This window comes from Podarcis muralis, chromosome 9 (genome assembly GCF_964188315.1).
Source record: "Podarcis muralis chromosome 9, rPodMur119.hap1.1, whole genome shotgun sequence".
NCBI lineage: Eukaryota > Metazoa > Chordata > Lepidosauria > Squamata > Lacertidae > Podarcis > Podarcis muralis.
In genome coordinates, this window is record NC_135663.1 from 5,703,358 (window position 1) to 5,716,412 (window position 13,055).

Here is a 13,055-nt window from a genome sequence, read left to right on the forward strand (position 1 = left end):
GTGCTTAGCACTGCATTCAGTTCCAATGTACTTTGTTAGGATACTTTTTTAAAAGATATATGCAGTGCAGGCACTGCGGCTGCAGTGCAAAAGAGAAGACTGTTATAAGGAGAAGGAGAGACTTTGTAACTGTTTTGCTTTCGCACCAAAAAAGATGCAGACATCTACACAACTGTGTCCAGTGTGACAGTCCATTCTCCCACAGCTCCGCTCCTAGCTAATGCTTTGAGCATGTCTGTTGCACCAGTGTGCATAGTGCACTGTGCTCTTTGCACCATCAGTGGTGCCGTCATTTAACGCAAGCTTGCTTCGACAGCCACCTGATTCTTGCAAATTCCTCTTTCTATCCCCGCTCCCCTGTCCTCCTTTCTAACTTTTCAGATGTGCAGAAAACCATCGTTGGCCAGTGCATTGGTGGTCTGCTCTATGCGCTGTTCTCAGGCCAGCCGCTTGTGGTGCTGTTGACGACGGCTCCTTTAGCGCTCTACATCAATGGTGAGTTTGTCGCGCCAGCTGCTTGTGTTGCGTCTGAAGGCAGCCCCGTTTAGAGATTTTTAAAAATGTTTTATGTTTTAGCGTGTTATTTAATATTCTCTTGGGAGCCGCCCAGAGTGGCTGGGGAAACCCAGCCAGATGGGTGGGGTATAAAAGATAAGTTGTTGTTGTTGTTTTATTATTGCATGTTTACAATATGTATAAACAAATCAAGCCCCATGTGGCACTACAGTTCTGCAGCATGATTTAATAACTATATGCCTTCTTTGTGCAACTGCACGAGTTGTTGCATGCAATTGTTTATGTGCTGGTTACTTTAGGCGTAGAATATTACTTTTATATACTTATTATTATTGACTATATTTATATATTGCCCGTTTTCCAAGGATCACAGGGTGGTTTACAATATAAAAAGACAGGAACCTAATTCTTGTATGTGGCTGGTTGTTGTATTTGGTTAGCTGAGGCTGCCATTGGTACATTCCTATCTTTGTGTGATGATGCTCTTTCCGTTTCCAGTCATCAAAGGGATCTGCACTGACTACAACTTGGAATTTCGCGCTTTCTACGCCTGGGTGGGACTCTGGAACAGTTTCTTCCTGATGCTCTACTCCCTTTTCAATTTCAGTCTTGTAATGAAGCTCTTCAAAAGGTAACTCCTCACATTATCTCCACCACTTCGGTAGGCGGGAAATTGCCGCAATAGGATCATAGACTTGGAAGGGACCCTGAGGATCATCTAGTCCGGAGCTTTCCAAACTGTGTTTTGCGACACTTCTGTGTGCAGGTGTGTCACACGAACGCTCCCCGTGCTCCTCGCGGGGCTGGAAAGGGGTTTGTTTAACTTCCGGTTTGCTAGTAAAACAGAATTACTATGTCACAAAAGGATGCATGTCTTTAGCCTGGAGAAGAGGAGGTTAAGGGGTGATATGATAGCCATGTTCAAATATATAAAAGGATGTCATATAGAGGAGGGAGAAAGGTTGTGTTCTGCTGCTCCAGGGAAGCGGACACGGAGCAATGGATCCAAACTACAAGAAAGAAGATTCCACCTAAACATTAGGAAGAACTTCCTGACAGTAAGAGCTGTTCGACAGTGGAATTTGCTGCCAAGGAGTGTGGTGGAGTCTCCTTCTTTGGAGGTCTTTAAGCAGAGGCTTGACAACCATATGTCAGGAGTGCTCTGATGGTGTTTCCTGCTTGGCAGGGGGTTGGACTCGATGGCCCTTGTGGTCTATTCCAACTCTATGATTCTATGATTCTAAAAAGTCTGTCACCAACATGTAAAAGAAATTTGGGGGGGGGGATCCTTCCAGTAGCACCTTAGAGACCAACTAAGTTTGTTCTGGGTGTTAGCTTTCATGTGCATGCACACTTCTTCAGATACACTGAAACAGAAGTCACCAGACCTTTATATATAGTGAGAGGGTGGGTTTAGGGGTATTACTCAGAAGGGTGGTAGGAATGGGTGATTGGCTGATAGGTGTGGTAAACCTGTTGACGACTGTTAACGACTGCAATTGGTCTTACAGGAAAAAGCAAGGGATGAGATGGCCAAAAATAGCTTTATCGTGTATAATGAGATAAGAATCCAATATCTTCATTCAGACCAGGTCTCTCCGTGGTTTTAAGTTTGGTAATAAATTGTAATTCAGCAACTTCTCTTTCCAGTCTGTTTCTGAAATTCTTTTATAATATGACAGCTACTTTGAGATCTTGTATAGAATGTCCTGGGAGATTGAAGGGTTCTCCTACTGGTTTCTCTGCCTTGTGATTCCTGATGTCAGATTGATGTCCATTTATCCTTTGGCGTAGGGTTTCACCCCTTGCTTTTTCCTTAAAATATATTTTAAAACGCTGATGCAAATAAGACCTTGTAACTCATATTCAATGACCCACATGGAATTTCTTCGCAGGTCGACGGAAGAAATCATTGCACTTTTTATCTCCATCACATTTGTCCTTGATGCTCTCAAGGGCATAACGAAAGGTAAGCCAGGCAACAGGTGACTCTCTTTGTTGTTGGTTGTGGAAGCCACGAGGAGTTGTGTTGTTGCAGCCTTCTGTTCTTTTGTTGTTGTTGTTCAGTCGTATCCAACTCTTCGTGACTCCATGGACCAGAGCACGCCAGGAACTCCTGTCTTTCACTGCCTCCCGCAGTTTGGTCAAACTCATGCTGGTAGCTTCAAGAACACTATCCAACCATCTCGTCCTCTGTCGTCCCCTTCTCCTTGTGCCCTCCATCTTTCCCAGCATCAGGGTCTTTTCCAGGGAGTCTTCTCTTCTCACGAGGTGGCCAAAGTATTGGAGCCTCAGCTTCAGGATCTGTCCTTCCAGTGAGCACTCAGGGCTTATTTCCTTCAGAATGGATCGGTTTGATCTCCTTGCAGTCCATGGGACTCTCAAGAGTCTGCTCCAGACCAGAATTCAAAAGCATCAATTCTTCGGCGATCAGCCTTTTTACGGTCCAGCTCTCACTTCCATACATCACTACTGGGGAAACCATAGCTTTAACTATACGGACCTTTGTTGGCAAGGTGATGTCTCTGCTTTTTAAGATGCTGCCTAGGTTTGTCATTGCTTTTCTCCCAAGAAGCAGGCGTCTTTTAATTTCGTGACTGCTGTCACCATCTGCAGTTATTCTGTTCTTCAGTCATGCAAAAAAGGCTTTGTAGAACGAGGTGTGGAAAGTTTTTGGAACTGAGGACCTTCATTCGTGCCTTGTTTTTGTGCCGTGATTCCAAAGGGTAGAATCGGCACAGATCATACCGCAGATCTGCTGAACGGTTGGACTCCTAACCTTAAAAAGCAAGTTCAATTTGGAGGCCTCTCATAGCGGTTGCTGGTTGAGAGGCTGAGGCCCAGAACATTTAGGGTGCGCCGGGCCGGCAAAAAGCTGCCTCACACATTCACGCCATAAATTTAAAGCTCTGTGACACCACTTTAAACTGGTGGTTTCCCCCAAAGAATCCTGGGAGACGTAGTCTGTTAAGGGTGCTGACAGTTGTTAGGAGACCCCCCTGTTCCATTCACGGAACTACAGTTCCCAGAGCTCTGTGTGAAGAGGGATTGATCATCAAATCAATCTGGGAACTGTAGTTTTTTGAGGGGAAATGGGGGGTCTCCTCACAACTCCCAGCACCCTTAACAAGCTACGACTCCCAGAATTCTTTGGGTGGAAACCATGACAGCTTAAAGTGGGGTGAAAGTGCTTCGAATGTAAGGCGTGAATGTTCGCAATTTCCTCTGCCCACAAACGAGTGCAAGAAATGAGTTGTTTTCCTCTGCCTCTGTGGTCTGCAGATGTACGGAATAACCAGAATCTCTAGCCCTCATTAACCCCCCGGTTGTTTTTTTCGGAACTCGCTTGCTGGGGGCTTGGAGGGGGGAGGCCGTGTCCTTTTCCATCCCTGTGTATGACCCATTTCCTTCCAACGGGAAGATCAGTTGAATATCTCTCCTAATTTCTAAAGCTCCGCTGGTCCAGCGGCTCTGCAGGAAAGAGGCGTGGGAGGTTTCCCTCTCCCTCTCTTTTTAAAATCTCATCACATTCAAGCCCCACATTCTTCTCACCAGCTTAATGACACTTTGTTTTCCAAAGTTGTGGCTCAGCCACCTAAGCTGCACTCCTGTTTGATCTTGACTTCTGCACTTTGCAGGAAACAGCCAGGCAGCAGCTGAAGCAAACAACATTAGAGGGACCTTAAATAACTCCCCGAAGCCGCCACAGCTCTGCTTTGGTCAGGAGACGCCTTTTGTGTTATTTAAAGGGCAATCTCTTAATCAATTTTTGTGCAGAGAGGGATCCCTTCAGCTGTCCTCCTGGGCCGCATCAGCCGAAAGTTGTTAATAAGCAGCAGTTGAATATTAAATACTAAATTCCTAATTACATGGCGGGCTTGGGGAGATAACCTGCCAGTCAGTTATCACGAACCGAGAAATGGGAGCAGGAGACAGAGCGTGTGCTTAGGATAGTTGGGAGGGACCACAAGGGTCATCTAGTCCAACCCCCCCTATAATTCAGAAATTTTCCACCCCACATAGGGTTCAAACCCACAACCTGGAGATTAAGAGTCTCAGTCCCTACCGACTGAGCTATCCCCCATGCTTGTAGTGCCAGAGATCAGCAGTGGGGGGTGTTTTTCAGCCTGAGGGCCACCTTCCTTGTAAGCAACCTTTGAGGGGCCACATGGCAGTGGGTGGGGCCAGGAGCAGAAGTGGGTGGGGCAATGGGCGTGGCTCTTACTCTTGCCCAGATAGGAATGTGGCCTTCAGCTTGGACGACAGTCTTCCCCAGCCCAGCAGCACAAAGCTGGAAATAAGTTCTGCTGGTGTCAATGGATACCTGAATCAGATACCTGAAGGAGCGTCTCCACATCCATCGTTCTGCCCGGACGCTGAGGTCCAGCTCCGAGGGCCTTCTGGTGGTTCCCGCATTGCGAGAAGCCAAGTTACAGGGAACCAGGCAGAGGGCCTTCTCGGTGGTGGCACCCGCCCTGTGGAACGCCCTCCCATCAGATGTCAAAGCGATAAACAACTACCTGACATTCAGAAGACATCTTAAGGCAGCCCTGTTCAGGGAAGTTTTTAATGTGTGCCATTTTAGTGTATTTTTGGTCTCTGTGGAAGCTGCCCAGAGTGGCTGGGGAAACCCAGCCAGATGGGCAGGGTACAAATAATAAATTATTATTATTATTATTATTATTATTATTATTATTATTATTATTATTATTATTATTATTATGGAAGCTCCAAGCGAGCATAGATAGGGACGGAGATGCAAATCTTGGAAGAGAATGTTGCGAAAAGGGCCGGGGGCTGTGGCTTTGGGTTCCCTGGAGCATTCCAGCCGACAGCCACAAGTTCCCCACTTTATTATTATCATTTTATTATTATGTATTTATTTAATTTCTATGCCACCCTTCATCCAGTGATCACAGGCCGGTTTACCTGGAAGAAGAGGAATGTTTTTGCCTGACGCTTAAAGAAAATAATTTATTACATTTTTATGCCGCTTTTCAGTGAAACGAATTGCAAAGCGGCTTACGAACAATAAAAGACAGTAAGATGATGGAACATCACAGAACAGGGGTCAGCAACCTTTTTCAGCCATGGGCCTGTCCACCGTCCCTCAGACCATGTGGTGGGCCGGACTATTGTTTTTTTTGGGGGGGGGGGGGAGAAGAAGAAGAGTTTGGATTTGATATCCCGCTTTATCACTACCCGAAGGAGTCTCAAAGCGGCTCACATTCTCCTTTCCCTTCCTCCCCCACAACAAACACTCTGTGAGGTGAGTGGGGCTGAGAGACTTCAGAGAAGTGTGACTGGCCCAAGGTCACCCAGCAGCTGCATGTGGAGGAGCGGAGACGCGAACCCAGTTCCACAGATTACGAGTCTACCGCTCTTAACCACTGCACCACATTGGCTCTCTGGGGGGGGGGGGTGAACGAATTCCTATGCCCCACAAATAACCCAGAGATGCATTTTAAATAAAAGGACACATTCTACTCATGTAAAAACACGCTGATTCCCAGACCGTCCATGGGCCAGATTGAGAAGGCGATTGGGCCGCATCTGGCCCACAGGCCTTAGGTTGCCAACCCCCATCATAGAACATCACAAATGCAACACAAATCATATAGAAAAATTAGGGAGTCGCTGTTTTATGGAGTTCTTCATGTGCACAGACAAAGGAGCAGAGACCCTAGGTGTTATTGGCAAAAGTTGGCTTTATTCATCCAAAGAACAGGAACATGACGTAAAGATCAGCCATTTTCTACAGACGTATATATCGCGTGGCATTTCAAAGGTGCACACATCAGATCTTAGGTTATATATTAAAATGACGTACATGAGCTTCCAGGGAACAACAATTGAACTGTAGAACAATGGTTAGCAAACACCTGTGCTTAGCCGGCTATGGCGTGAGACCACATCTACACTGTTGTCCGCTGCTCAGCATCTTTACCTGTTAACTTCATGATGTCTTAAAAGGGTCTGCAGCTCTTTTAACTCGCTGAAAGGCTGGGCTTGGAGGCATCGTCCTGTTTTGTTTACCCTTTCAGCCAGTGCATGACCTATGTCAGCTTGTTCCCTTCACGACTCTTGTCTTCTTTCTGCGAGAACAATCTCTCTCTGGCAGGCAGACAAATCGTCTCCACCTGACGGAACCCCGGACTTTGCATAAACAGTGATTCTAACCAGCGCCATATTTTGTGTGGTTTTATGTGTAAGAGAGATGGAGCGTCTTAAAGGTCTCTGAGCGAGCAAGACTAGACACTTCTGGATTTAGGTCAGGCTCCCGATGCAAAGCCTTCGAAATATGAGACGAATATCATATTTCACAGACTGGGAGAGTCTGTGGCAGGGAGAATCAGAATCAGAAACTGAAGTGGAGGAGGACGGAGACCAAGAGGCAGAGATGAGTCCAGCTGGTGAAGAGTCATGGCTATTTCCTATTCCTGCTGCGACAAGCTCCCCTCCCCGCTTGTCTCCCAGGACCAGGAGAGGCATGAAGAGGGCAGAGGAGAAATTAGGGTCATGCAGGCACAGTCTCAGATTGCTTGGGGGGAAACCCTGGAGAGAAGGGGACTTAGGCAGCTGTGGGGAGGTGAGGAACTTCAGTCTGAGCAACTGCTTCATGGCGGAAAGATCTGCCGGCGTTGAGTCGCTGTGCTCATTAGACATGACACCCCTCTGCAGATCCCGCTTTCTGCTAATAAAGACTTAGCTCAGCTTGTTTGGGTGAATCACTGCTGGCTCACTCCTGACAAAGAGAAACCTTGTGTGCTGAGCCTAGCATGTAGTTTGACCAAAGATGTCTTCCTTTTCTTGGAAAGAGCAGAGAAGGTAATACAGTGGTACCTTGGTTTTCGAACGTCCCCATTGCCGAATGTTTCGGTTTTCGAACGCCAAAAACCCGGAAGAAAATGCTTCCGTTTTTGAACACACCTCGGAAGTTTAACAGCTTCCTCTGCGTGTATCTGTTGTTTTTCACAATTTTCTCTACTGAATTAGCAGGCCTCGGTTTTCAAACATTTTGGAAGTCGAACGGTCTTTGGAACGGATTATGTTTGAAAACCAAGAAAGATTGTGTGATCCTCTGGAACAAGAAACAAGTTCTCCTCGCCCTTGTCCCTGTCCCAGCCCCACCTATGGGTGCCACGGGCCTGGCTTCTATTAAAATGCGCTCATTTTTCTTCTCTCTCTCTCCCTCTCTGTTTTAGTTTTTACAAAGTACTACCATTTCCCGAGAGTGCACAGCACACCGATTGATAACACCACCTTCTTCTGGAACATGTCAGCTGAGCGCTCGGCGCTGGGGAACCAGACGGACGCCCCCCCTGCCGCCACGCAGTATGGGCGAGAGACGGCCGTTCTTAGTCTCATGCTGATGCTGGGAACCCTTTGGCTCGGTCACACGCTGTATCAGTTTAAGAAAAGGTATGTCAAAGGTGATGGGGAGCCCGTGGTCCTCGAGGTATTGCTGGCATCCGACTCCCATTGGCCCCAGTCGGCATGACCAGCGATGAGGAATTATGGGAGTTGTAGAGCAGCAAAAAAAAGCAACAACAAAAAAAAGCTGGGACACGGGTGGCGCTGTGGTCTAAACCACAGAGCCTAGGACTTGCCGAGCAGAAGGTCGGCGGTTCGAATCCCGGCAACAGGGTGAGCTCCCGTTGCTCGGTCCCTGCTCCTGCCAACCTAGCAGTTCGAAAGCACGTCAAAGTGCAAGTAGATAAATAGGTACCGCTCCGGCGGGAAGGTAAACGGCATTTCCGTGCGCTGCTCTGGTTCGCCAGAAGCAGCTTAGTCCTGCTGGCCACATGACCCGGAAGCTGTACGCCGGCTCCCTCGGCCAATAAAGCGAGATGAGCGCCGCAACCCCAGAGTCGGCCACGACTGGACCTAATGGTCAGGGGTCCCTTTACCTTTAGAGAAGCAAAAATAAAAATAAAAATGGAATAGCAAAGCCAGACATAGTACCAATACTTGGTGGGTTGCAAACATCTTAGAACCCGGTACATTAGATTGAAGGGGAAGGCCTGTGGCTCAATGATAAAATGCTGCTTTATATGTTGTGAACTGTCCTGAGATCGACATAAGGAGGACAGTATACAAATTGAATACCTAGATATGCAGAAGTTTGCAAGTTCAAACCTTGGCATCTCCAGGTCTTTTTAAAAAAATAATAATCTGTGTTTCAAGTATTTTTAACTTGGCTTATGTGCTGTGTGTTGGTTAGTTAATCTGATTTTACTCCTCCCTTCGCTAGAAATATAGATGCAAACTTAGAAATAAAAGCAGTCTAAATTGGTTCATCCATCCTATGTCCATAAAGATTCCAGGGGGAATGATGATGATGATGATGATGATGATGATGATGATGATTATCTGCAGCAGCACCATGCTCTAACCCACTAACTTATCCAGCTGGGTCTGCTCTAAGTAGGACCAGTTCTGTATAACCACCTACCATTCTGCCATTTTAAGCCCCTGAAGTAGAAATGCTGTATTCCTTTGCCCCGACCTGAGTATTTTTTTATATATTTATCCTTGCAGCCCTTATTTGCACGCCAGAGTCCGCGAAATCCTGTCCGACTGTGCCTTGCCCATTTCTGTCCTAACCTTTTCCGCTGTGGGGTCTTATTTCTTCAAGGAAATAACAAGTAAGTCTTTGGTCTCCTCGCAGCCGGGAGGTTTTTGGGATCGCAATCATGCCTGAGGAAGGTATAGCTCAGAACTGCGACTCCCAAACCCCAGGGCTTCCCCGCCTGACCCCCCCCCCCACCCCAAATAATCACCTCCCAAGTTCACAGTCGGCGTTAATTCATGCGGCGAGCTAATCAGACGAGATGGTATCAGCTGGGTTTGTTTTGTTCCTGCGAGTTATTCCAGCCTGTAATTTAATTTCAGTGTAATTAAAATGCCGCTTTTTTTGCATTGTTTATTATTATTAAAGACCTGATCCTCCGTATGGTTCTGGCAAGGGAACAAAAGGCTCTCCTAATTGCCAAAGGCAGGAAGACTTGTCAGCAAACCTACAGATGTTCTGGTGATGGGTTTGACCTGTGAGCTTTTCCCTCCGCCCGCCACTTAATATTTTTCCTAATTGAAACGTGCTGATGGCCTGGTACATCTGCTAGGACGATCAGATGCACAAGGAAACCTGAAAAATTATCCAGGGTCCCTCTTGGCCAAGCGGGTCACCTTTTCCACATCAGGAAGGCAGGAATCGCCTGCCCCAGTGATGACGCGCATGGGAAGTGTGAGGAAATGAATGGAAGAGAATTAAGAAAGGTTCCTCTCCCCCCACTCTCACCCCCCCCCCAGGTGACCATCATTCCATCCATTCGGAACTGGAAAGTGGGCAGCTTTCGGTTGCGTGTGTGCATGCCTGCGCCCTGACTTCCTTAATGACAATTGCTCCCTTGCCACCTGTCAGAAAGCAAACTAATGCGGGGTATTTTGTGGAAATCCCCGTTGCGCAGCTTGCAAAGGAACAGCTTCAGATGCGACTCAGCTGCTGAGATGGGAACTGGCCCAAGCACTGGAGGGATGAAAGATTTAACTCTGGTGTTTTGCCTGAAGCCCTTGGCCATCTCCTGAGTGCAGCCGCTCTGGTTTCCTTTTTTTTTTAAAAAAAAATAATATTTATTAAAAGTTTAAGATTACAGAAAGAAGTAAAAAAGAAAGAGAAAAAGTAAACAATACAAATCAATACATTACAATACATATATATAAAAAAACAAAAGACACAGTACATCAACACAAAAACAAAAGGAAAAACAATTAAAAACACATCCAATATTTCCATATCTTTATCTTTCATTAACTTGTTTCATCGACCTCCTCGCACCTCCCTTTTTTGTATTTTAGTTATTAATTATTTCAGCAAATCCTTTCCATCTTTCACTGTTTTCTGTCATTTAATTGTCTTAATTTATTTTAATCTTATCTTACCATAAAAAACCCTAAAACCTATTTATACTTAACTCCTTATAACATTTCTACTAAAGCCGTATAATTTCATTCCAACATTTTTCTAACACTCATTAATTTTACAATATTTCTCTAAATACATTTTTAAACTTTCTTCCAATCTTCATCCACCGTCTCTTCTCCCTGGTCTCGGGTTCTGTCCGTCCTTTCGCAGCCACTCTGGTTTCTAGGCGCACAGACACACAAACGCCATCACACACCCAGTAACAACAACAGCTGCCAGCTGTTCTTCAAGACTGACCTTGCAATTTCTGGTCCACAGTCTTCTTCTACCTTGGGTCGCCATCGGCTGTTTGACTACGGCGCCCATCATCCCTAGCTCTCTTAGACAAAGGGTTGGGGGTGATGGGAGTTGTAGTCCAACAATATTTGGAGGACACTGAACTAGAGGACATCCTTTTTCAAGCCTTGCTGGACCAGGCTTGCTTTGGCTGTGTAGCTTAAAAGAAGGGGGGGCATGGATATTGTAGGTCCTGGTGGGGTTTAGGGGAGGGTAAGGAAGAATGCGGGAGGCGGGTGACGCTGTGGGTTAAACCACAGAGCCTAGGACTTGCAGATCAGAAGGTCGGCAGTTCGAATCCCCACGACAGGGTGAGCTCCCGTTGCTCGGTCCCTGCTCCTGCCAACCTAGCAGTTTGAAAGCACATCAAAGTGTAAGTAGATAAATAGGTACCACTCCAGCAGGAAGGTAAACGGTGTTTCCGTGCACTGCTCTGGTTTGCCAGAAGTGGCTTAGTCATGCTGGCCACATGACCCGGAAGCTGTATGCTGGCTCCCTCGGCCAATAAAGCGAGATGAGCACCGCAACCCCAGAGTCGGCCACGACTGGACCTAATGGTCAGGGGTCCTTTAAGGAAGAATGCCAGAGTCAGTGCCACTGCTAAGGAACTCCAGGGATCTTGAATAGATCTTGGCTAAGGGTCCATAGGGAGAAGTCATTTTCAGAGCAAACGGCAATATTCTGCAGCTCTATGTCTACTGTAAAATGATAATGGGAACAGCTTCTGTCAGGACCGGAGTCCAAATTGCAGATGTCCCATGCATTGCACCAAATGTGCATTTTGGGGGAATGATAATAATAATAATAATAATAATAATAATAATAATAATAATAATAATAATATTTATACCCCACTCATCTGGCTGGATTTCCCCAGCCACTCTGGGCGGCTCCCAACAGGATATTAAAAACACGATAAAACATCAAACATTAAAAACTTCCCTAAACATAGCATGGCTGGTGGCCCGAATTTGCGCATGAGAGGCAGGTCAAACCATGCTTAGGATCCCAGAATGGTTCGTCCCAAAGGAGAAGGCTTGGACCACCCACCTCCAGTGTAGCAAAACTGACCAAGTGACTTTGCAAGGCTGCATTTCACACTACAGAAGTCTGCAGCTAGTTCACTGCTGCCTACTCATCTAAAATTGCCTCCGTCCAACAGGGTTGCATGATCCCTTGGTTCAGATTCTTCCAAAATTAGCACTTCCCATCCCCAGCTATATCCAGGTGACCCATTGAATCCTTGCCCCTGGTTGCTCAGGAAGATCAGGGCAGTTTTGCAAGGTCCCGTCCGCCATCTTGTTTCAAAGTGGTATCCATTGGTTGTGATATCGCAAGAGTGTTCAAATGTATACCAAACACACAACTTTCCAAACAAATGTGGTAGATCCATCCTGATTTGTTTGCACAAATTTTGAACAGGTGTGTTACCTCTTTTTATTACCCTGGGGGCGCACTCTTCCATTGACAGACGGATAACAACTAATTTGCAACTATTACATTTATTGAACATTCGTTCTTCACGTTGCATATGACATTGCCCAACATAATTGTTTATCCCACACTTCCAAGCGCATTTTCCTTTATCCCAAATTATCTTTTATTCATTTTCCAAGTGATTACAAATCAAACCAAATTACTTTAATTTAATGCAATTTCTTAAAATCAAGTTTCTCGCTCCTGTTGCAAACATATGTCGATCGTTTCCTCCCGTAGACGCATCATTTCTTATTTAATGTCCAATTGATCTTTCACTTGTCGTTAGTCCATTCTTTCAGCTGACCACATTTTTTCCTCCTTACAGAAAGCACCTCTGTTACATCTTATAAATATAAAATCCATTTCACATGCGTAGCCTTTCGTAGACATAGTTGTTTCAGACCTGGGAGAATTAATTACTATCTTCCATTGTTCAGCGCATTTTCCCATCTCTGTTCTTGCTGCAAAAAGGCCTCCCCTTACTTTTTCTTTCTTTGGAAATGGGTTTCTTGCACAAGAGCAGTGAGTCCACTTTCTTTCCGCAGCCTAAGTCTGCCCGCAAAACCGTGGCAGTCGGGAAGCAGTTTCTGAAGAAGCCTTTACTGCCTGTTTGTGTATTTCAGTGTCTAAGTTTAATTACAACCCATCGGAGAGCTTGTTCGTGTTGGCCCCCCTCCTAGAGCTCTCCATTGGCTCCGTTATGAGTGCGATGGGCCTGGGGTTCCTGCTGTCCATGCTTTTCTTCATCGAGCAAAATATAGTGGCATCACTCACAAACGCTCCAGAAAACAGGTATTTG

The 13,055-nt window shown here is 46.0% G+C and overlaps 1 protein-coding gene across 5 annotated transcripts in view; it reads left to right on the forward strand.

Annotated features, from left to right (window-relative positions):
- Positions 1 to 13,055, forward strand: part of SLC4A11 (solute carrier family 4 member 11) — a 229,296-nt gene that overhangs the window by 194,384 nt on the left and 21,857 nt on the right. For all 5 annotated transcript variants that reach the window (XM_077933725.1, XM_077933724.1, XM_077933723.1 and 2 more), the window contains exons 11-16: positions 382 to 495; positions 1,015 to 1,147; positions 2,412 to 2,485; positions 7,722 to 7,938; positions 9,058 to 9,164; positions 12,880 to 13,048. In XM_077933725.1, coding sequence (XP_077789851.1) covers positions 382 to 495; positions 1,015 to 1,147; positions 2,412 to 2,485; positions 7,722 to 7,938; positions 9,058 to 9,164; positions 12,880 to 13,048 — 814 coding nt within the window. The remainder of the gene's footprint in view (positions 1 to 381; positions 496 to 1,014; positions 1,148 to 2,411; positions 2,486 to 7,721; positions 7,939 to 9,057; positions 9,165 to 12,879; positions 13,049 to 13,055) is intronic.